Source organism: Charadrius vociferus, unplaced genomic scaffold (assembly GCF_000708025.1).
Source record: "Charadrius vociferus isolate BGI_N301 unplaced genomic scaffold, ASM70802v2 scaffold398, whole genome shotgun sequence".
NCBI lineage: Eukaryota > Metazoa > Chordata > Aves > Charadriiformes > Charadriidae > Charadrius > Charadrius vociferus.
In genome coordinates this window covers 1,826,396-1,851,951 of record NW_009649571.1, presented here as the reverse complement: position 1 = coordinate 1,851,951, position 25,556 = coordinate 1,826,396, and the positions used below count along the sequence as shown (strand labels likewise).

General features: G+C 48.5%; 1 protein-coding gene across 1 annotated transcript in view; it reads right to left on the bottom strand.

The window, feature by feature from the left end:
* Positions 1–25,556, bottom strand: part of PNPLA7 (patatin-like phospholipase domain containing 7) — a 139,345-nt gene that overhangs the window by 16,750 nt on the left and 97,039 nt on the right. Inside the window, exons 26-29 of the mRNA XM_009890286.1 lie at positions 18,298–18,454; positions 10,741–10,857; positions 4,381–4,450; positions 2,485–2,601 (exon numbers count right to left, since the gene is read on the bottom strand). Coding sequence (XP_009888588.1) covers positions 2,485–2,601; positions 4,381–4,450; positions 10,741–10,857; positions 18,298–18,454 — 461 coding nt within the window. The remainder of the gene's footprint in view (positions 1–2,484; positions 2,602–4,380; positions 4,451–10,740; positions 10,858–18,297; positions 18,455–25,556) is intronic.

Here is a 25,556-nt window from a genome sequence, read left to right as displayed (position 1 = left end):
CCCAGGTCCTTCTCCTCAGGGCTGCTCTCCAGCCATTCCCCGCCCAGCCGGTATTTGTGCTTGGGATTGCTCTGACCCAGATGTAGGACCTTGCACTTGGTCTTGTTGAACTGCATGAGGTTGGCATGGGCCCACCTCTCCAGCCTGTCCAGGTCCCTCTGGATGGCATCCCTCCCCTCCGGCGTGTCTACCTCACCAAACAGCTTTGTATCATCGGCAAACTTGCTGAGGGTGCACTCGACCCCACTGTCCATGTCACCAACAAAGATATTGAACAGCACTGGTCCCAGTACTGACCCCTGAGGAACACCACTCGTAACTGGTCTCCACTTGGACATCGAGCCGTTGACCACAACTCTGAGTGCAACTGTCCAGCCAGTTCTTTATCCACCGAGTGGTCCATTTGTCAAATCCATGTCTCTCCAATTTAGAGACCAGGATATCGTGCAGGACAGTGTCAAACGCTTTGTACAAGTCCAGGTCGATGACATCAGTAGCTCTTCCCTTGTCCACCGCTGCTGTAACCCCCTCGTAGAAGTTCACCAGATTTGTCAGGCATGACTTGCCCTTGGTGAAGCCATGTTGGCTGCTGCCAATCACCACCTTTTTTTTTCCACGTGCCTTAGCAGAGTTTCCAGGATCCCAACGTGCTGCCCACTCCGCACTGACCGAGCCCCCACAAAACCTCAGGGTGGGTTCCCATTGCTGAACTGCCGGTAAACAACACTTTTGAGGTACGTTTTGCCCTGAATCGGTGGGAGGACCTGACTCTCTCTGAGGCCACGCTGTCACCAGGACCAAGGTGAAGGCTGCAGTGGAACTGTACGGCAGGGAGCGGAGGAGAGGAGGTGGGACAGACACAGCTCAGGTCCACAGTTACACGAGAGTAGGTATAATGTGAAAGAACACATTAAACCCACGTTAATTTGACCTTGTGCAGCAGTTCTCATGAGAAGGAAAGATCTGGGGGACGTGTAGAGAGAAGTGGCGGTGGCCTTAGCCAGGAGGGTCGGCAGCGCAGGGGTCAGCCCTGTGGGGAGGAGGCAATAAAGGAAAGGAGCAGCACAGGAACCAGACAGCACGGGGGGCTGGGAGGACTGCAGCCTGAGAAAAGCTTTGGGATCCAAGAGAAAGACTCATATTTGGAAGTGGGAGAGAAATGAGGCAACACTTCATACTTGAAGGTCAGTAAAAGGACCAGCTGCTGCCTTCGGAGCCGGGTGAGGATTTAGGGAGGTGCCAAGGGAGGGAAGAGAAGGACATGTACCTCACAGAGTGAATTTCTATTTCTTCCACACCCCCAGAGTCCAAGATAGTTGCAGTTTCCAGAATAGTTACGCGTAGGAAAACCACAGCTCTGAAGAACCAATTTAGATGCTTAATTTAGACACTTATTTAAATATCAGATCTGTTCTGTAACTTGGATTTATATTCCTGGGCTCGTTCGGTCTATTGTATCTTTTCCACCCAGTGTCACCTGCGCGTGTGCTCTTTGCCCTCTTCAATATGCACCGGTGGAAAAGCTGCCTCAGTTTGCAATTCCTGTTTTTGCTTACAGACACAAACAAAGAATGCCAGATGCAGATTTTGGGGGTCAATTTTGTGTTATTTCCATTTCTGGTTTTTAGGCAAATACAGCCATGATGGAAAACGCAGTCTGGGTCGGTCTGGAACACGTGAACGGCTCGGGTTGCTCAGATGCAGAGTTTCTAGTTGAGATTCTTTCCTCTTTATTCATACACCATTAGAGCCACAAACTGCAATGACACCACGTCGCTCTCTTCTGTCTTGGCCCCCCTCCTGAGCCACCCACCTTCCAATGCTTTCTGACAACGATGACCACAGCCGTGACACAAAACACATCCCAAACACGCGCAAGGGAATTCACACGCCTCGAACCCTTTGGGGTTCGGTCCTCAGAACAGCCCAAACTCCACATCACTCTCTTGAACCCCACTCGAGTCCGCCTCCGCCACGTGCCAGCAGGTCACCACGACAGCGACGCCCGTCAGCCGAACCCTTCAGGCTCTGGGTGACACCAGTCTGAACAGCGAAGAGTTAATGCTGTTGCTTTCTCAGAATTATTTCTGATTCAACTGATACTTTTTGAAAAGAAACTCAAAGACAGACTGTATGTTTGCAGTTTAACTTCTGCTCTTCTCCTTTCAGTGAGCACTAAAAGAAATCCAAAATGAGCTTGGAATTATGTGTTCAGAATACGCCTATTAAGAAATACTTCGTAACAAAAAATAGTCTTAATAAAGCCATGATGAAGCAAACACCTAGGAAACTCAGAACGATGACTCCTGGTAACCATTGTGAGAATAAAGGTGTGTGCACCATTTCTCCTTGTTTCATTTTTTGAAGGAGGGAGAAAAGGGAAAAAAAAAAAAAACAGAAAAAAAAAAAAGAAGACAAAGTTTTGGAGTCTGTTTGACGGGCTGCGTTCTGGGTAATTTCTTCCCAAGTGATCTGTGCACCTACCTGGCAGATTGTTGATATAACCTCCATCCATCAAGAGGTGCCCGTCCTTGGGGTCACAGAGGGGAGGCATGTACCCAGAGAGGGACATGCTGGCACGGACATACCTCCACAGAGAGCCTGCGGGAATGAGAGGGAGGGAACGGCAACAGCATTAATTACTGCCACAGAGGCAGGGTAGGCTTCGGCACTCATTAAAATAATCAGGAGATGGAGGTTCTCCCGAGAATACCATTAGAAAGTTATTAAAGCAGTTTATTTTCTATACCATGATCCTGGCTAGGGGAAAAAAGAAAAAAAAAAAACCTATGCAGACATACAACCAGGCAAAGACCTTCGAAACCACAGTTTTAAGCCCATGCCTCGTATTTATTGCCTTCAAGGAGATTTCAGCATACGCCTGACTGCAGGGATCATCTTCAGTGCTTTGTTGAGCTTACACTGATAAGGAAAGGAAAAGGCTTCTCCTGGGGACAAAGGGATAGAAAGAATAAGCAGATTGAAGTGCAGCTAAAGCCATTATGTCCTACAGAGATCTGCAAAAAAACCAGACTTTTAGCAGGAGCTGAACATGAAAAATATACTCTGTAGAAGCCCAAAAATTCTGTTTTTCCTGCTCTGTAACAAGCAAACATTTTCACTTGTAAAATCAGTGTGAGTACATGGTGGAGATCCCATCTCTTCTTAGGACACTTCTGTTAATAGTGCTGTGAAGTTATAATCTTTTAAGCTGTTAGAAACAGAAAGTTTAATCAAGTGGACATGGATTGGATCTCTTCCCTGTAAAACATTCTCCTTTAAGGCTCTTATTTACCGATTCCTCTCTTAACATTTACATCAGCTGAATTGAGAAGATGCTGCACTTCCAAAGAGGCCAAGAATCTCGTCTGAGAAGTGAATCTTTAAAATCTCAAAAATAAAGACGACTTGCAATGTTAGCTCACTTCTCAATAATTAACTCCTTGGTGCTTCAAACAGCAACTCTTTCCAGCAAACTGGGAATTGATTGTTTTTTTCCTTTTCTTTTTAAAATACGTAACAGTTCTGTTTCTAATTATAACCTAAGCACTCCTATGGTTTAGCAAAGGTCAATACTGGCAGATTTGAGTTTTATTATTTATAGTTTCAGTTGAGTCGGAACTTCCACCCAAGAAAAATGCCGACTTCTTGTGTTACACCCCACAGATGAAACCAAGAGTTTCCTGCCCTAACGGCGGCAACGGAGAGCCTTACCTGCGCCAGCTCAAAAGACCAAACATCAGAGACGTGGCAGCAAAGGCTTCAGCTACCCAAGGCAGTATCTGGGGCGCCTGGTAGGCTTCCACCGGCCCCGCTGGAGCCTGAGTCACTGCACCGTTACCCCAAATAGACCAAAGCTAAAGCAAATGCCCCACAGCGCTGCCGCCACGTCCCGACAGCACAGCAGACAGCTCAGATCTTTCTCCTCTGTTCAATCAGTAAAGTACAGTACAGTTTTTCCCCAGAGAAATAAAGAGGACCGGACACAAATGAGAACCTAACCCCACCTCTGCTTCAGGCACAGGAGTCTCTTTATTGGAAAAACAGCTTCATTTAGGGGGAATTTGAATCTTAAAATGCTTTGGTTGCATTAGGACTGATTCATGGCTAACACACCTGCACTTCGCAGGGTGTTTTAAGGGAACAGAATGGTACCAATGGACCCATTTTCCCTCTAAACAATGAACGCAACATCTCATTTAGTTTCTTCCCACCAGCTCTGTTCCTTGTTATCTGTGTACCACCGCAGTTTGGTGCTCAGCGAATAACAGAGAAGGGAGAAACAAAAGGAAAAACAAATTTAAAGGTGAGGAAAATTCCAGGAACAAGGGGTCACACTGAAGTCTCACATCATTATTTACAACCCATCTACACACTCACCGTCCGTGTGGACCCTCATTGTTGAGGCAGTGATGTCGGTTGTGATAGTGAAGTAAGGAATCCACAGATCCTGCAACAGAGAAGGTCCCAATTTTACTAAATCTATAACCTTGTACTTAAACTAAAACCTGTGCCAAACACAAACCAAAGCAACAGCCTCTGTACCTTGACAGAGCTGCAGAGATGAACGCCTGCGTGGATGGAGAAAAACCCGTCAGCCCTATGTTTAAGTTCACAAATTTGTTTCTTTTGCAAACATTTCATTCAGAATCAAGGCAGACAAAAATCCTTATTTCTGTTTTTTAACAGCAAGAAATACTTGTTCCAGAAGACCGTCCAGCACACAGAGCAGCACAGAAGCTTCATCACTCAAACTACAGTTCACCTTCTTTCTGGTATCTGTTTTTCTTTCAGATGAAGTGTGGGGGTCTGACAATAACTCATCTAAAGAGATCCCTAGGCTGCTTATTGCTGGGGGACAACAACAAGGACTCACCTTTTACATATTCCATTCTTATCTAGGTCACTAAATACCTGCTGCTTTTGGCCTTCCCTGGAGTCACGGCACTAAGCCAGAGAGACCTTTGATCTCACCCCGTACGGCCATTCTTGCGTTTCACCCAACTGTTCCATTCCAGGTGGTGTTCACCCACTAGACAGAACAAGTCTTCCACGATCACATTCCCCACGGATGAGCACACAGCTACTCAGTGTCCCCCAGCCCCAACCCACAGCTGGAGCAGGCAGCATCTTCCTTGCCTCAGTTCCTCAGGCACCACAGTCCAGGACAAAGAGGGAAGAACGTGGGTTGTGGCCTCTTGACTAAGTGAGGTTCGATTTGTACCCTGTGGTGATGAAGCTGGGGGTCGTTGCAGCAGGAGAGGCACAGCAATGCTGCTGAGACCCAAAGGTGCTGAGCGTCAAACCAAACCCTTGCAACACCACCCGTTCCATTGCAGTTGGATCCATTTTACTCTCACATCTGGCGTGCTGTGAAATGTCACTTTGCCACATGTGACAGACAGACACTCAGGACACACCACATTCTCTTCTAAGCCTGGGTTAGAGATCAGCTGTGCTGTGAGTTTAAACCCTTCCCATGGTGAGACTTTACAGCAGCGTCTTGGGGTTGTTCAGCCTGGAGAGGAGACGGCTCTGGGGAGACCTCAGAGCCCCTTCCAGTTCCTAAAGGGGCTGCAGAAGAGCTGGGGAGGGACTCTTGATCAGGGAGGGGAGTGATGGGATGAGGGGGAACGACTTCAAACTGGAAGAGGGGAGATTTAGATGAGATATCAGGAAGAAATTCTTTTCTCTGAGGGTGGTGGGACACTGGCGCAGGTTGCCCCGAGAAGCTGTGGCTGCCCCATCCCTGGAGGTGTTCAAGGCCAGGTTGGACGGGGCTTGGAGCAACCTGGGCTGGTGGGAGGTGTCCCTGATCATGGCAGGGGGGGGGACTGGATCATCTTTAAGGTCCCTTCCAACCTAAACTATTCTATGAGTATATGAGTCCATGAGCATTACCTGTAGGAACAAAGGATCCTACAAGGTTGATCTTCAAGAAGACCCCAGAGGTTGTGTGAGATACCACGAGAGCAGTGAGGAGCGTGGTACATAAGGAGCAGGATGATATACCAAAAGAACAGGTGAGATAAGTGCTTTACAGGTTTATCCAACGGGGCTGACCGAACCAACAAGCCCCACACCCAGCAGGGGAAGTTCTCGTTTTTGCTTCAGCCATGTCTGTGCTCACATCCCACCAGCTGGAACAAAACGGCCTCCCAGCTGCACAGGGGTTTGTTGGAGAGAGGATAATTTCAGAAAGTCTCCATGGTGCCTAGTGAAAGGGTAGGGGAAGGAGAAGGACTTGTTTGAATTAATTGAACTTATGCTCAGAGGACAACAGCTGATGGTTCTCTGTCAGTCAGCAAAGCTGAATCAAGCCTGAAGGGGTAACCCTGCTTCCCACCCAGCCCAGCATCTCTGCTCACAGGAGAAGGTGTCCGGGTCTTCTCTAGCACGGCTTTGATGTGCCCTAAACTCCTGCCAAACGAGGGTTTGGATTCCAGCTACCAGTGCGAGTTGGGAAGCGCTCCCTCTCCGCTCAGTCCGTGGTTCCGGTGTGCGTTTCTGTGCTGTTCTACGAGAAACTCCGGCCTGCCAAGAAGGAGGTTTTTTCCCAGCGAGTTTAATCTCTTAAGCAGCTCTGCAAAGATGGTGGAATTGGGGAGGACTAACAGATGCTGCACAAGTATTACAACCCATCTGGTATAAATGCCATAGGAGGGCGGATGAATAAAGTGTGACTACGCGAGTATCAGGGGTGCCTCTCCGCGCTAAAGATACTCTGGTGATTGCAGAGCTCCTGCATCCGCCACATTTGAAGCAAAAATAGGGGAATTGGGAGAGAAGTCTATCTGGCACTTCCTTTCATATTCATGCAAACACACGCACAGAAGAAACTAAACCAAGGCCGATCACGCAGTAACAAAGACTGCATTTCTCAGAGATCGTTTGATTTGATGTAGGGACAGAGCATTATTCAAGTCTCAAACAGGACTTGATAGAAGTCTTTTCTGATTCCGCACACCTGAGCCTCCTGCTGCGATGACCTGCAAGAGCATTTTGTGCTTCTGGCACGGGGGATAAAAATTCCAGAACCTGGTGCTCTCCTGGAAGGATGAGTAATTCCTGGAGGTGTTCAAGGCCAGGTTGGATGGGGCTTTGAGCAACCTGGGCTGGTGGGAGGTGTCCCTGCCCAGGGCAGGGGGGTGGAAGTAGATGATCTTCAAGGTCTCTTCCAACCTAAACCATTCTGTGATTCTATGAATTTCAGAGGAGCAGTAACTCCGTTTCTCAAGAAATATCTTTCAAGCGCCCTGCCCTGAATTTTTGCATGTTTTCCTGGAAGATCTTGCATAGGCTGATCTCTTCTCGTGGACCACCTTCAGCTGACATCTGTAGCAGCAATCACGGGGGCTGCTGGTAACCAGGGCTACCCCACAGACAGCGCTGCCGGCAACCAGGAGACACCTACATTACAAGGGTTGTGAGAGCGCACATTTAAGAGAAAATGGAATCCTCCCTTTCTATGTCAGAAATAACAGTTCAACATAAGTGCTTCTGCCCCGGCTCTGAAGCAGAAGAGGGATGAAGGCATGCATGAGAAGTGCAGGAGTGCCACCTCACAGCCACGGAAAGTAAAAAGGAGGATCTGGCCCAGTGCTTCCTCATTTTAAGCTTTTCTAGAGACACAAGGGCCAGCGCCCACCCGGCCCCTCGGGGGGGAAGTTCTCAGGTCCCGCTACCATCACTGTGGGTCCTCCCAGGAAGGGGCAGTTGTGGCCAAGCATCCAAAGACAACCTGTGTCTGTAGGGCGATAATTAACTCTTGTTGATATGTATTTCCAGGTGGCAGTCATTGCTACCCACCCCCTCCAAAACCACGCCAACTACTGAGAAAAGATGGATGTCTGCGGTTTGGACACTGAGATAATGCTTTAAGGAAACGTTTGTTCAAGGCTTAACGCATCACAGTTCAGCTTCTGTTACTTTGTCAGTTACCCTTTACACTTCGGCAGCTTTCAATTTCCAGCTGTCCAGTGACACCACTGGTTAACCTGTGCTGGTAACACGAACTGCGATGAAGGAGTAACTGCCTCTGTCCTTGCAGATCTACACAACATTTCTCCTTATTTATCCGACAGGAAGCCTCACAGTGTGAGGAAATGCTCAGGCACAGACCAAAGGGTTTAGCCTACGACCCTCAGTACACACACACAGAGATGATTGCAGAATCAGAGACTGGTGAGGGCTGGAAGGGCCCTCTGGAGCTCCCCCAGTCCACCCACTGCCAGAGCAGGGGCACCTCCAGCAGTGGCACAGGACGGCGTCCAGGCGGGTTTGGGATGGCTCCTTCCCTCTTGTCCTGTCACTGGGCACCACTGGAAACAGACTGTTCCCATCCCCCTGGCACCCTCCCTTGAAGGAGTGATCAGCATCAATAAGATCCCCCTCAGCCTTCTCTTCTCCAGACTGAACACCCCCAAGTCCCTCAGCCTTTCCTCAGCAGAGAGATGCTCCAGTCCCCTCATCATCTCTGTAGCCCTTTGCTGGACCCTCTCCAGCAGTTCCCTGTCCTTCTTGACCCGGGGAGCCCCGAACTGGACACAGCGCTCCAGATGTGGCCTCCCCAGGGCAGAGCAGAGGGGGAGGATGACCTCCTTCCACCTGCTGGCCACACTCTTCTTGATGCCCCCCAGGATGCCATTGGCCTTCTTGGCCACCAGGGCACATTGCTGGCTCATGGGCATCCTGTTGGCCACCAGGACTCCCAGGTCCCTTTCCACAGAGCTGCTCTCCAGCAGGTCAGCCCCTAACGTGATGCTGTCATGTGCCTCAGAACTGGATTTCTCTGGGACAGAACCTTCCCGTGGCTGCAAGGTTAGAACAGGTCATACAGTTACAGCTGTTAAAAGTCATAAGGAAGGAATCGACTGCGTCTTAAAGGGAAGTACAATATACTGACTGCTGAAATCCACAGCAGTGATAGACCAGGGGAAGCTGGGGCCACGTAAGCTCAGAGGAGATTTTCTTCCATTTTGTCACTCACTCCTTGTCAAAGCTCTGCCCAGCATTGCCCTCCGGCCTCACACTGCCACCTACCACCCACCGCTCACACCACGGTAACTGAGAGAAGACTGTGCTCCCCACCACCGAGTGGGTCTCGGTGCTTTGCATACGGCAGCTCCTCATCTGCGTCAAAGCAAGCAGAGAGGAGACGGTTCAGTCCCCAGACAATCACGCGTTTTCCTGTCAGGCTCTGCTGGAACCAAAGATAGGAGCCGGAGCGCTTCAGGAAAGGACATGCACGATTAGAGACCTGAGAGTATGGCTGGTGCTGCCGAAATAACAAAACAAAAATAATTCCACTCTCAGAAGGACTTATCACTCCAAACCCCATTTGTTCCCAGCATCATCCCCTCTGTGCAGCAAAATGCTATTTTAAGCCATGGGATGATTAATCACTTACTTGCATACTTGCATTTAAGTAGGGAATGGTTTAGATTATTTTTAATAAATATATTTACCCCTCTACTCCACCCTCGTGAGACCCCACCTGGAGTACTGCGTCCAGCTCTGGAGCCCCCAACAGCAGAAGGACACGGAGCTGTTGGAGCGGGGCCAGAGGAGGCCACAAAGATGTTCCAAGGGCTGGGCCAGCCCCTCTGCTGGGAGGACAGGCTGAGAGAGTTGGGGGGGTTCAGCCTGGAGAAGAGAAGGCTCCGGGGAGACCTTAGAGCCCCTTCCAGTGCCTAAAGGGGCTCCAGGAGAGCTGGGGAGGGACTTTTTCCAAGGGCATGGAGTGATAGGAGAAGGGGGAATGGCTTAAAACTGGAAGAGGGCAGGTTTAGATTAAACATTAGGAAGAAGTTTTTCACTTTGAGGGTGGTGAGGCACTGGCACAGGTTGCCCAGAGAGGTTGTGGAGGCCCCATCCCTGGAGGGGGTGAAGGCCAGGTTGGACGTGGCCTTGGGCAACCTGGGCTGGTGGGAGGTGTCCCTGCCCAGGGCAGGGGGGGGGAACTCGATGATCTTCAAGGTTCCTTCCAACCCAAACCATTCTATGATTTAAAGTATAAATAGTGTTAATTTGCTACATAATCTTTCACCAAAAGGATTCCAAACAAAGGAATAATTTGGTTAAAACTGCAAACGAGGTAAGACTGCAAGACTATGCCAACACTCCCTAAGCTTGGTGATCTGGGAAGAAAACCACTGATAATGTGCTTTACAAACTGCTGTTGCTGAGGGGCAGAGGACAGGTGGGATTCTGAACGTGGCTATCGGCTCAGGTGGACCATACCACACCTCGCAATTACAAAAGGTCACCACACACAAACCAGGAAACAATATACTGACGTTATTGCAATTTTCAATAGGCTGTTGACAAAAACTCACTCTAGCTTCAAAAATAAAATTTGAAAATTGCTACCCTCTTCAAGACCTTCTTCTGGTGTGCCCTAAGGGTGTCTCAGACCTGATCTGCAGGAAAATAATGATAAAACAGTCTCAGCAATTCTACTTCAGGGACAGAATTTTAACTTCTGCTCTCAGACAACGGGACCCCTTTGTCAAACTGAACAGAAGTAGCTACAAATAACCTACTCCTTGTGTTTTCTAAATCCACCAAAATGAAAGAATGGGCTCCTTCCTATATTCATGTAACATCCCAGTCCCAGCTTTAACATGTTTTCAGCCGTCCCCCAGCCCCATCTCTCGTATGAGAACGGGAGAAGCTGTTTCTGCTACAACAGAATACAGTGACATCATTTACTGGACAGAAAGTGAATAAGCAACCTACCTCCACCTGCTTGTCCTTGAAGATATTGTTGATGCTGCTGTTAAAAGCCGCTCCAGAAAACATAGAGGTTATTGGATATGTCAAGTCTAGAAAAGTCTTAAGCACTGAGTTCATAACCTAAAAAGTAAAAAAAAAAAAAAAAAAAAAAAAAAAGCATTTCAAAGGTAAATATACGCAAGAATCCATATTAATGTTTGCACTGATGTATGCAATTCCAGAGACATCATATTCCAGATTCTACAGCCAACACGCTGGAAGCATTGCTAGTGTAAGTGCAAGTTGTTCAGCGGACAGAAATACAACTACAAAAACTACAACCAGTAACTCCTGGTATGGTGTCATGAATTTAAAAAAAAAACAGCAGCAAACTTCGTAGCCAGTTTGCCGTAAAGGTATGGAAGAACATAATTTGCATTGCCACCCTTCTACCCAGCAATCAAAACGTCCCTCTAAATCAGCGTGCACAGCCACGGGTTTCTGCCTTAACAAATGGATGTTAATTGTACAGTTTAAGTCTGGATTTATTTATTTTTTAATAACAAAAAGATGTTATTAGTTATCTGCCTCTTCATCATCCTTTCCACAGTGTATATGCGGTTCACCAGTGTGGAAAGGAAATCATAAATCTCCAGTAGAGTAATTTATATCCTTATCCATCTCTTCTCCTTCGTGGATCCCACCTAATTTTTCTTCCAGTCTTAAATCTTTTCTCTGCCTCAGCGTAAGCACTGGCAAAAACGTGTTTGCGATTCTCTGGGACTGCGACAAGGTTCAGTCAGTCACACGCTAAAGAGCTTTAAACACACTCTCTATGTATCGGTGTCCATTATTTTTCACTCCCAAGGTGAGTTATTGTGCTCTTCCCCTGCAGCTCGGTAGTCGGCATTCAGATACTACTGCGGGCACTCTGCGTGAGCCCGATAAACCAAAGCACGGGAGGTCTCCTGAAGCCCTACAGATACCTATGACATTACATAAGGGCGGCAGGCACTGTCAGACATGTCTCTTCTAAACACACGGATACTGTAATTAAGCTTTCAGGATTATTTTTTTTTTCCTTCTATTTCAAGCACATTACGTCTGTGCACTAACCCGCAAGATAAAATGATGAAAATACCTGAACTCTATGCCATTATGGCCACCGTATTTGCCCCACAACCATTCTGTCGGTCTCAGACCCTAATAAACCCTAACAAAACGCAATGCCTAATGTATTACGTCATACTCCGTTCGAATGCAATAGAAGGCGAAAAAACCCAATTAACTCATTCCCAATTAAGTAGGGTTTCACTGGATGAAATATTTCTATCGGATGAAGTATCTCCTCTCCCTGCAGGTTCTCTACAATTTAACGAACGACTTCGCAGCACCGCGGCACTGCGCCCAGGCAGAGCGCTGCAGCACGAAGCAGCCTCTCGCCCGCCCGTCTGTCACGGGCCCATGAGCAACATCTGCCCTCTGCTCCCCTCCAGCAACGACTCAAAGAGGAGCAGGATTAGCCTACATCATCACGTCCAGCTGCTTTGAAACGTGTATTAGGTATCAGCCCAGAGAATACATGTCCGAGTATCTAAAAATTAAAAAAATAAAAAGCAAAAAAATCCTTAAAAACAAGTCTATAAAGGAGAAACCTGGGAGGATGCAAAAGCCTCAGCGCAAACCCAGTTAGGAACCTGCCACCTTCCCTCACACCCTCGCTGTAGGTTCTGGGTGAGGACAGCGTGCCAACCTAACTATAGACACCCTACCCACAGCTTCGGAGCTAAATGGAATTAGTTTTGTACTTAAAATAGGGATTTGGTCTCTGACATTACTCAGAATGATTAAATCAGGGGAAAAGGCATTTATAAAAGGTCCCTTATTTAATACTGAAGAAAAATCTCTCCAACTCAGCACCAAACATTGAGCTATCCTTGTTGCAAATGATCTTTATAATGCTGAGCCTCTACATTTTCCCTGCAATTAATGCTTGCCGTAATCTTGTACACAAACAAAGTACTTCCAATTAATGGTTATTTCTTAATACTCTCATTTCTCGTAATTGGAAGATGCCCTTTTAGCTGATGCCGATGGCCAACAGCCTCCCTCGGCCTTCCAAGAACAGCTGCTACCACCTACCATTCTCAAGATAAATTGAGTTAAGGCTTTGGGAGGGCAGCCAGAGCCTTCCGACTCCCGCTCCGCTCCAGCCCTCTCGGCCACCCAACAGCACGAGGGCCAACGCCGGCATCTCCCGGAATGCGGCTGCCCGGGGTCCCCACGGCACGGTGATGGGACGCCTGACCTTAGGGCACCTCCACCCCTTCCCTTGGACACAGCAGGTATTTTGCGATTCTTCGTGAACTTCTCATGAACTTTCATTTCTACAGCCCTGCCGTAACATGCGCTTTCTTGTTAAAAAGACCTTCAATGCTAAAATTATTTTTAAAAGCTACCCCGTGGTATAACTTAACCTCAACAGGGAAGGGGAGACGGTGGTTCTGCTCACAGAGCAGAAGACCAAGAGCAAACGCATGTGGTGATGGACAAAAAGAAACCTGAATCGTATCTCTGGCTATTTTGGTCTTTGATGCAGAACGGTTGTGAAAAACCAGGATAATCCCAAGACTTCAATGTTCCTGAGTATAAAAAAACAAAACAAAACAAAAAAACACCCACAAACCAAACAAGCGTATGGGAAAACTTGTTGCAAGAACAAAAATTTGAAACAGCAGAGCAGATTAAATCTTTTTTAGTGCCTCGTCAGTGTTCTCGTTTCAATGAAACGAGCAAAGGAATTCACAAAGAAAAAGATGTTAAAGGCCAAATAAAAACATAATTTGGGCCAACAGTTTCGGACAAATGGTACTACAGGGGTACGTTTATCCCAAAGGCAGGAATTACAGATCATGGAAATTCAGATTTAAAGGTAAACTATTAAGAAATCTAAGAGTTGAAGAAAATTAAAAATAATCCATATAAGAAAGCGTAGCGTCTGGGAGTGCGGTGAAGGAGAGGCGCTGCGGAAGTAAATGGATGTCTAGAATCAGATTCAGATGTTCCGATCCTGTGACGTTCACGTGCCATCTGCATGGTCATTAGCTGAGGTGGTCGCTCTGGGCCAGAAATAGGACGGTTTGGTGCCTTAACTGGGAATTTCAAAGCAAGAGGCACGTCTGGATTTTGCGTGCAACCTTTTATCTGAATTTCCCCAATTACAATGCCTGATGGAGGGTTAATTTCAACACCCCAAATAATACGATTGAAATGGTAAATATGAACCATCAGGCCCTATCACTAAGTGAAAGTAGATTTTTCCTGTACCTCTTGATATAACAATTTTTTAAGATGTAACAAAACCACACCCAGTATATTTTTGTCCTCCGTTGCTGACAATCTCAAATACAGAATGCCATCGGAAAGGCAACCAGAGGGAACACTTCAGCTCACAAGGGAAAAGCAACCTGCCTGGTTTTAATTCTTGCGAGCAGAGAAACCCAGTGAAGAAAATCTTCCAAAGTGATTGATAAAGCGCTAAAGACGCAATGGAGCGGCAGCAGAGTGCACCTCCGTGGGCCAACGCTGTCCCGGAGCACTGGCGGCTGGAGGACGCCCGGGGCAGCTCCTCCGCAACCCGATTTAACAGACCACACACGTACGTTCATTTACATGCAATCAGTAACAAACCTCTTATTTATTTAGGATTTGCTGTGCACTTTAAAGCTGCTTTAGCTTTATTTATTGCCTTTTGCTATGTCTGAGCCAGCGCTAAGGCACAGGAACCAAGACTGCCTTCACCTGGGGGACTGGGACCAGTTCATTTTGCTGATCTCCTCCACTCAGGAGGTACCTCTCCCATAATATCCTGCCCGCTCTTCACACCGATCTAGTTTGGCAAGGTTGCCGACTCAGCTCAGACTCTGTGTGTGTTTGCAGGGACGTGTCCTTGTAGCTGTTGTTGTACAGGAAGATCTGGCACCAGCGACAGAAAACAGCGTAGGACGCAAAGCGATTTACAAAACACTGCCCCTGCGGAGGATGCTCTCCCTCCAACTTCCACGTGGAAAGGCGTGTTGGGGTCCCCATCGCGTGGGCAGTCCACCCCTCCCCACTGACCCTTCTGCGGCAGCGGGATGCATGGTGCTGCCATGCTCCTCCTCCGCAGCACTCCCCCCATCCCACGCAGGCATCACCCCGCTATGGCACACAACAGCTTTTTTCCCCTCCTCAGAACAACAGATGGAGCAGATCAAGAAGAATATTGGGATCCAGTCTGACAGCAGCTTCATCTGGCCCAAACTGGGGCTGATGGTTCTGCCCCAGGCCAGCACGGCCACCTTGGCAGCAGCAGCTCCGGGAGCTGAGCAGGCCCGCAACCAGCACGACAAGGGGGGGGAAGAAAAGAAAAGTGATGAATTTTTGGCCAAATCAGCTCATTAAACCTGCATTAGGGAGAGGCAGAACCTCATGACTGCAACCTCAGAACCCCCCGTTTGTTGTAGCTGCCACACAATCACAGCCAGCAAACGACTGCAGCGTCCTACCCAGCAATTCTCAACTCTCATTACGGGAAGCTTTTTAGCCACACATTCCCTTCAACCACAGAATATTCCGTTCTTTGTGAAATATTTATACTTTGAAATATTAATTCTCCAATTAAAAAAAACAAGAAAACCCAACAATCTGGAAAGAGGGAAGCTTTGGTTTGTTTGTTTTGCTGGTTACAAGGTACAGAAGACACAGAGGCACTACACAGTAACCAGCCTGACTGGTAATTTTCATGTCCCTCTGTATTTTGACAAAGAGAGTCATCTATTTCTTTAGTGCTTCATTAGGTGCAGAAAACATCCCATTAAAAATATCCCTTCTCCCAGCCCCAAGTGTACAACTAGAGGTACGCCAACTTCTAAAAATACCAAAAAGAGAAATAACTGCAGGACAAAACCAGTACTTGTTTTGATGGATTAAAAAAATAAATTAAAAAAAAAATATCAGCGTTATCTAATCCATCACCACAAAGACATTTCAAAGACCCCCAGAGGCTAAAAAAGCCAGGCTGCAAGGTTCTGCACAAAGAGCACTCGGCAATAACCTTCACCAGCGAGAGCTCACCGGCTTTAGAGGAGCAGAACCGGCACCTCCCGGAGCAGGGAGCGCTCACGCCTTTTCCAATAACGTCAGCTTAACGCAGGACGCTGCCCTGAGCATCCCCCGCACAGCGGCCACCTCCCGCAGCAGTGCTCCTCACCAGCAGCGGTGCGGCTCCAGAGCACAGCAGGAACAGCCCCGCAGCTTTTGGACACCGGGAATTTGGGGCTTATCTGCTGGATTTGCCCTCTCGCTCACACCCTGTCCCGTCAGGTGGATCTTCTACGAATCCCTAACAAACCTCCTCGCTATTCCAGACACAGCTCAGTGAAAGGAGCCCCTCTCCTCGCTCAGTCTACAGTTGCTGCAACACAATACAAGAGAAAATAACTCAGAAGAGCCGCTGTTAAAAAGATTTATAATCCCTCAAGCTACTTTGTACATTAGCTGTGATCTGAAGTTGGGAACGAGGGTTTTCATGGTTTGCTTCAATTCACAATGCCGCCCTTTTGCTGGATGGTGTTGTTAACAGTGAAAAGGGCTTCACACAGAGCGGTCTTTTCTTTTTTTCATTCCCAAACCCTTGAACAATTTCTGGTTTGGATGTGGACCTGGCAAGCTTGTCAGAACACTCATGAAAAACCTCAAGAAAATCCATTCTTCATTAATAAGATGAAACGTTTGCTCTAACAGAGGTCATTAACCTCTCCTCCAGCTACTTATTTGCAGATTTCAAGGTACCAACACCTGTAACAGCTTATTCCTTTATGAAACGTTCTCTGAGCTTTGCAATTTGTGTTCAAAAGTTAATCAATAGATTAAATTTCTTCATTTCATCTTTAACTTTTCCTGATAAAAGCGAGTGTGATTCCAGATCAGGCCGGCAAGCTCAAGTGATGCAATGCTGGAGACGAAGCCGGCTACGATGGGAGCACAGCCCTGAGCAGAAGGGCTCTGACAAGTTACCAAACAAGAGGAGATAATCCTCTGGACAAATGCAGGGAGGAAGATTCCATCGCTCCAGCCCAACCGAGAGCAGAGGAGAGCGGGCAGTGAGCCACGGCCAGCCAGAGGGCGGGAAACCACCGCAGGGAGGTACGGCCCCGCGCAGATGCTGTCCTGCGAGCATTCAGTAGCGACCAATGTGGGAAATAAAGAGTGCAAGGTTAAAGGGACGTCTGATACGATCCAGTACAGTCGGTTTTACGTCTTTAATCTCAAGTCTCCGACACCTTTGCGATTCCAGCGAACTGCTCTGTATCATAAAGAGTTTATCTTTCGGGCGCTTCCCAACCCAGCCAGGCACAGGCAGTTCTTAAATATAAAGCACAAAATCCACATTCTTCCAGCAAAAAGCACCAGGGAGGGGAAACAGCGTCCCACAGTCCTCTGTGCACCAGGAGAGCACAAACGCGCGGAGGCCTCGATACGCCTTTTAACACCCCAGACTGTGCAGCCTGCAAAGTCAGCGGTGTCTCACCAAGATACAGCAGATTCCATCTCAAAGCCAGAGCAGGTTAGAAGGCAGTGGGAAAGGTACGCAGGACACATGTGCCAACTATGGATTCCTATTTCCCCCTAAAACTCAAGACCTAAGCAGACCTAGAGCTTAATCTAACTTAGAAAGTTCCCCATGTTGCTTCCCTTTCACTAAGAAAGCCAACATCAAAATGTGATTTTCATATGACCATGCAAAGGTGTAACTCCCAAATTTCAGAAATAACGCTCACCTTCGCCTTTAGTCAATTTGAACCAGTGTATTCTGGTGCTAGTACAGTTTGTTCTCAACATTTTACCAATAAATAAATTCAGCCACAGAAGTCACTACTTAACACAACCTTCCCAAACCTTGGTCTAACTATGAAAATATGGTTTTCTATATTTATACATATTTAAAGTTAAAAATTTCTCCTGAAGCAGACTACCACCACTCTGGAGTTCTCAGGCTACACCGTGAATGACACATTTTGTATTTAGTTTAGAGAAGGATTACCTCTGTTAATCAGTTCCACTGAAAAATGACAGCATGTGAGAACGAAAGAGAGAAAATTACACAAAAGAGAAACACATTTGTTGAGAGTTGGAAGGGAAACAGGTTCCAGCACAGAAAAAGAGGAGATAAAACAGAGACAAAGACAGGCTAACACACATACACAACATCACTTTGTGTTTAGTGTGTGACTAGAATTTGCGCAGAGCAAAGGCAAGAGTTTGACTCCTGCCTCCTCGGGCGCCGGCGCCGCCTGCCAGCGCGCCCGTGACAGCTCTCCCAGCTCTCTCCCCCGGAGCCCGACAGGGCCCTTTTTGCCGTGCGGACACCGAAGCGCAGACGGCGGCGGTTCCCCCGGGTGGCTGCTGGTGCGCCGCTGCTGGCCGAGGCTCGCCCCGCCGCTCTCGCACCCCGTCTGCGGAGCCCGCGGGGGGCCGGGCCCCCCCCCGCCGCTCTCGCACCCCGTCTGCAGAGAGAAGTGCACCGTTTCCCACGCTCACCATGGCCCACTGCCGAGCTTTGATCCTCATCTGATTGTAGCTGCGTTCTTCGGCGTACAAGGCACTCATAAAAGCACCAATAGACGTTCCTCCGATCATATCTACGGGGATGCCAGCTTCAATCAGCGCTCTGATAACTCCCACTTGGGAGCATCCCCTGTGCCAAGAAAAGAAAAGGAAAAAAAAAAAGATGTTATCAGACAAACAGCCGTTGAAAGAGCATAAAGACATGAACACCACCTTCAAAGGGAACTATCTGAACTGCCAATCTCTCACTGAACAAGCCTCCATGCCAGAAATAAACCTCATGAACGCAGAAATGTTCCGACTCCCCGAAAATCCCAGGAAGCACAGACCACCCCGCCTGACCTCAGCATGGAAGGCAGCGACAGGAACACAACAGCCAAGAATCAACCCAGTGGATACGCGAGGGGAAAGTCAACGTGGCTTTAAGGCAGCAATGTGTCGAAAAACCTACTGGGGTTCTTCCAAAGCAGCCAAGAACGGCCAGATTTCAGAGACCTTTCCAGAAGAGTCTCTTCCAGTGATTCTTCAAAGGAATTCCGCCAGCCTGGGATCAGGGGATGGGTCACCACATGGATTAATAATGGATTTGAAGGCGGAAAACAAGAACAAGAGATGACAAGCAGTGATGAGAAGGCAGGAGTTTCACTGAGCACACAGACCGAGGAACGGGGCAGACGAGGCAACATTTGAGGAGGATACAAATTTTTTCAGGATAGCAAACATCTTCCTTGATTTCAAGAGGCACAGAAGGAACTCAGAGCAATGATGGAATCAAGTGACAAACAACAGCCGAACCTCCGTGCTGATGGGACACGGGAAAAACAGAAGCAGCAATGCCCCTGCAGCGATGAGCTCTCAACCTCCTCCGCTCACACACGCAGCTTTTGGAACCGCAGCACGTATTCTCTGAAAAACGTTACCCTCATGTTCAGTGGAAATTCAACAGGCAAACCAAAGAAACCAGAACAAAACAGAAAACATAAGAGCATACATCCAGGCTGCACCAGCATTTTGGAAACTACAAGCAAGCTCAGACTTCTCACTGAAAAAAAAAAAATAAAAATAGCAGAACTAGAAAATAACAGAGAGAAGCAAAAAAGATGACTATAATATGGAAAGGACTTCACCTGAGAAGAAACTAGTCTCAAATCTCCAACTGGGGAAGATCACGACTGACAGGAGACATACACGGCCAGCCAAATCACCAGGAAGGAAGTTTAATTTAGAAGAAAGAATTTACCCACAGACACATGTATGCAACACACAAATTGGGGAACCCACTGTTACCATACGCTGAAGAGGTCAAATCCCAAAAGGATTTAACTGTGGAGCGGACGAATCAGAGGTACCAGGCTGGCAGGGGCTACCAAACAGGAAACATGGAGGTGCAACCTTGTGTTCAGCAAGCTCAGAAGCTGCTAATTGTTGCAAATACTCGTGTCAGAAGCAATGACTCTACCTCCCATCAGGAGCGAGAAAGCAGAGGTGGAACATTTGATCATAGAATCGTTATGGCTGGAAAAGACCTTTAAGACCATCAAGTCGAACCGTTATCAAACTCTACTGGGCCCACTTCTAAACCATGTCCCTGAGCACCATATCTAGACAGCTTTTAAATGCACCCAAGGATGGCGATTCAGCCCCTTCCCCGGGCAGCCTGTGCCAGTCTTTGATAACCCTTTCAGCGTAGAAGCTTTTCCTAATGTCTAACCTAAACCTCCTCTGGCACAACTTGACGCCATTTTCTCTTGTCCTACCAGTTGTAACTTGTGAGAAGAGATCAATGCTCACCTCATTCCAACCTCCTTTCAGGGAGGTGTAGAGAGCGACATGGTCTCCCCTCCGCCTCCTTTTCTCCAGACTAAACACCCCCAAACCCCTCAGCCACTCCTCATAACCCTCATTCTCCAGACCCCTCACCAGCTTCGTTGCCCTTCGCTGGACCCTCTCCAACACCTCAATGTCCTTCTTGTGCTGTGGCGCCCCAAACTGAACACAGTACTCGAGGTGTGGCCTCACCAGTGGTGGGTACAGGGGGACAATCCCTTCTCCAGCCCTGCTGCTGACACCATTCCTGATGATCTGATCTCATAACCAGCGATCCCCTGATGGGACGGGGATCCCTCTCTGCTACAGAACCGTCACAGAAACGGAGGAAGTCGCAGCAGAGGCCAACTGCCTTCTGATCAGGACAAAATTATCACCTTCAGTTTCAAATGCTTTGTCCAATTGATATCAAGCAAGTCAATTAGTTCATTCCACCTGGATGGATGCTTTGCAGTCTGACCCGTACAGCTGTAAAGTCCTCCTTTTCCCACGTTCATGCCATTTTTCTGTTCCCCCACGGTTTGCTCTATTTCCGTCCTCTTTCCCCTTGCTGTTTACATCCTATAAATACTTGCTAACAGCTGCCAAGTCCACCATAGGTGTCATTTGGCCAAGCTATGCTGAACACATTCTTTCCATCTAAATAAATCCCCTCCAGCTGCTGAAACGCTTTGAGACAGGTTCTCAGTCACACTGCTGCAAATGACTTCAATGACAGATCTGCGCTGGTGTAATCCAAGAGCAGAAAACGGCTCGTTTAGCCTTCCTCTCCAGATTCTCCTTCCCCTGCTTTGCTATTGCTTCTTCTCATAAGACGTGCGAAGCTAAAATAATTCTATTTTCACCCCTGCCAGAGGAGCCCATTGGTTTTAGGCTTTTAGACTGCGGCTGGTTTTGCCTCTTGTTGTCTTATCCCTGCGTGTAAGTCATGAGCTGACCCTGATGTTTCACCAAGGAACACACCTTACACTGTCCAACCTGGAGTAAGCCTACATCGTGTGGATTTGTTAAGACATGTCAAATACGGTGAAGCATTTCCTGCTTGGAGGGCATCTGCAAACTGGCCAGGACTAGCTCTGCACTGGACTGTCCCCCTTCCACCTCTTCCACAGCCAGATCCCCTCGTTCACGTGTTCATGCATCCATAAAATACAAGGAATCTGACGTGATCACTCAGGTTTGTTTTTACTTTGCTGTATGATGCCCTTGGATGAATAACAAAAGGTTATTATTACTTGTATTGGCAAGCTGTCACCTCCGTGTCACGCATCGGCAGAGTCCCTGCCAATATCCAGTGAAATGTGTAACAGCCGCGTACCTCCAACAGACGCATCGATTTCAAAGCCCTGACCTGCAAGATGGGAATCAAAGTGCTTTTCTTGCTCCGAAAGGGACCTCCCATTGACTGCCAGGCGAAGTTACGTTCCATTTATACACGACTACAGAGCTGATTCTTCCACTTCCAGCATCCTCAACAGCTTTGTGGTTGAATCCGTTCGTGCAAACTAAAATCCCAAGGAAAGGCAAATGTGCCTGAACCCACCTAATTTCTCCATGCACCACTCCGTCTCCTAAAAGATATTACATCTTCCTACATGTTTTTCCCCCTCCCTACAGCCTCAGACCATCATCACTCCAGCAATGCCACTACAAGAAACTTTTCAACAGCTCCTCGCTGTTGGTTCTCTCTTGGCCACTTCTTCGCAGCTCCCGGCGTACGTAAACACGGGCACGCTGCCAAGAGAAGCTGTGTGCTGGAGCCGGCGCTTTGCCAGGCAGCACGCATCAGGCAGCACTGACAACTTGCCGGTGCATCGTCAATAGCCGGTGTGGGCAGCTCTCGTACTACAACTGAAGAAGGAAAGAAACTGAAGCCAGGAGCTACCTCGCTGTTAACAGTCAGAGCACTGGCACAGAAAAAAAACAACCCAGGGATCATAGCCTGGTTTACGTTGGAAGGGACCTTAAAGACCACTTAGTTCCACCTCCCTGCCCTGGGCAGGGACACCTCCCCCCAGCCCAGGTTGCTCCAAGCCCCGTCCAACCTGGCCTTGAACCCCTCCAGGGATGGGGCAGCCACAGCTCCTCGGGGCAACCTGCCCCAGGGGATCACCACCCACACAGGGAAACATTTCTACCTAATGTTTCATCTAAATCTGCCCTCTCCCAGTTTGAAGCCATTCCCCCTCGTCCTGTCATGCACTTCTTGTACTACCAGGCACAATTTCACAGGGGATCTGTCCCATTTTAGGGCAATGTGAAAATGCAAGTGGAGTACAAAGGACAATCTCTTGTGGCAGTACTGCATGTACACATCAGTGCCGTAGCACTCACGCGGAGTGGAGGAAGGGACGGGGAAAGTCTCCAGTGACCGGGCTGACAGAGGGTGAATGTCACTTACTCTGGAGGAAAGCACCTCTCATGAGGAAAGGCTGAGGGACGTGGGGCCTTTCAGTCTGGAGAAAAGAAGACTGAGGGGGGATCTTATCAACGCTTATCAATCCTTAAAGGCAGAGTGCCAGGGGGATGGGAACAGTCTGTTTCCAGTGGTGCCCAGTGACAGGACAAGAGGGAACAGGCACAAACGTGACCATCGGCAGTTCCATCTCAACCTGAGGAGGGCCTTCTCTGCTGTGAGGGCGGCAGAGCAGTGGCACAGGCTGCCCAGAGAGGTGGGGGAGTCTCCCCCTCTGGAGCCATCCCAAACCCGCCTGGACGCCGTCCTGTGCCACTGCTGGAGGTGCCCCTGCTCTGGCGGGGGGGGGGATGGGGGAGCTCCAGAGGGCCCTTCTGACCAGGACCAGTCTGTGAAAGGAGGAAGAGGGGAGCCCATTTAGGCACGAGGAAGGGGCATCTCAGAGAGGGGATGCACAGTGTGCTGCTGGAGCTGCACAGTCCTTTGCCTCAAAGCCTCCTGACGGTGCCGCTGGATGGAGTGTCTCCCCTGCCAGGATTAACACCCGTCCCCAGGACAGCGACAGGGACTCCTGCCACCAAGGACAAATGAACTCAAAGATTATTTTTAAATAATTTGCACCAGAACATTAAGATTTGCCCAAGTAGTGCAGAGTCTATGTATTAACAAAAACTCTTTTCCATCATATATCACCCCCCAGGACAGGCGTGATTAATTAGTGCCCTTCACAGAGAGAGTGGAAACAGCACCAACCAGTTTGAGGAAGGACTGGAAATAAGAGCCACGCTCCTTTTTCTCCCCTGCCATTGCCTCACAACCTGACCTGAGCCAGGCACGTCACGGGCTGTCCCGCGGTGCCACTTACTGCACTACTCACCAAGCTCGTGCTTGCAAGACGCTTAAAAAGCCTCCAAAAGCAGCACTGTGCTTCCTAAATTTCAAGCACCATCTTTTCTTTGTACAAATAATCACAAATAAGTGACCGGGAAGCGGGGAGAGGAGTTATGGGCTTGAAGACACGCTTCCTTGAAATAGCACAGCACAGCAAGCGGAGAGCACAGACCCTCTGCCAGAAGGTCTGGCAGGAAAATTCCCGCTCAGAACGAAGCCCTCGCTCTCGTCCCCCGGGGAAACGCCACTGGCACGCGACTAATGTGCAAAGGCCAGAGCACAACGGATAAAAGAAAAATTCTTCTGCGAGACATGCATGTGTCTGCTCCACACGTGCTGCCGGAGCTCCGGGCAGGTATGACCCTCAGGAAGGAGAGAGGAAACGCAGCAGGACAGTTCAGACTGAAGTGCCGGCAGGGATACAGGCTGCCCTCTGCGCTCAGGGATACAGGCTCTGCCCTCTGCCTCTGAAGAAAATACAATTAGTACAAAAACTGAGACTGTGCACCAATATTTTCTCCATAAGCCACGTTTAACATATCAACAGGATGTTGCCTGTCAGCGTTAGGAAGAAGCAGCATGATACTGTGAGGGCAGAGAGAGGGGATGCTCGGTTTCCAGCCCATGGCTATGGGACCGGCAAGGCAATGCCGCAGCCTGGTCACACCACGCACCTCCCGTCCACCGCGGCTTCAAAAAAGAACCGGAAAACACAGCGCAGGTATTCAGGCGCCCCAGCACTCGCCTCTTCTCCTATTGACTCACCGGGATGAAGGAGACCTCTCTGAACGCACCGATGAGATGTTATTTCCTTTGGTTAAAAACAAGACTAAGGCCGTGGCTGCTGCAGAGCTCCAGCATGTCTCTAACCAGAGCCGCCCCGGAGCACGACACGCGGCTTGCTGCACCACCTTCCTGCTGTAGTGAAGTGGCAAAGTAGGTAGAAAAACAGAGAAACTGCCAAGGAGATTTTACTGAACTCCACTGGAGCCCAACAAAACTGAATTAAGGCTCCCTCATAACCTCAAAACTCCTGAAGAAGCAGAACTATACAGATAAAAACAGCTTTTCCTTCATATAACAGCTTTGATTCAAAGCACGTTACGAGCGCTTGTTAGAACATCCAGCTTACAGGGTAAGATGAATCAAAAGTGGCACGTTGGGCAACCACTCCCCCAACGCCGCTGTGAAAGCGCTAGAAATAAACTGAAGGCGACTGAGCTTCCAGCCGATGGGAACGGACAGCACGTCCCAAAACACCGACAGGTACGGCACGCAGGCTCATCTGCGCTGCTTGGACCTGGATCCCAAAAATGGGGCTGGTTACTGAATTAGTGGGTCTTAGACTCACCCCCACAGCTACAATCGCTGCACAACTGTCACCTGAATAACATCGTTTGTGGTGGTGGTGGCATTAGGTACCTTCTCGGAGCTATGCTGGAGGTGCTCGTTGTACTGGGGCAGGGGGGAAGATTAGATGTTATTTAAGCGAAGGGCTATAAGGAAACGTGAGACAAAGAAGTTCCTTCTTTATAGAAAAAGAAGCATTTTCTGGTACATGTTTTGTTGCTAATCCCGACGTTGAGTGGCACAGGCACTGACTCAGAAATCAAGCACGTCTGCTACAAGTTGCACCTCTATCATCTCCGATTTGGCACCTTCAATCTTTTACAGCTGCAACAATACATACAAACACCGCTTTGAGAACTAATCGCACTTGCATCTTTCCAATAACATCATTTCTCAGCTTTCCTGACCATAAAACTTCCCCACATCATAAATTTGCCAGAATAGTTACAGTGATTGAGCCGCCAGCTCAAACAGATAACAGAAACCTGACCGCCACGTTTCTGCTCCTGCTGTACTACTTGCACACCTCCGAGGAAGTTTCCAACCAGGACAACATTAATTAAGCCCCATTTCTAAGCTAAATAGAGGGAATAATCCCACACGACCTGGTTCCCACCCCAACATCCAGCTACCAACAGGACCCATCCCAGCAGCAGCCCTGAAGGAAGCTTTCTCCCTCCCACTGCCCATTTTTAAAGCCATCCCCAGTTACACACGTATCGTTCTCAGACCCGACTTCTTCCGCTCT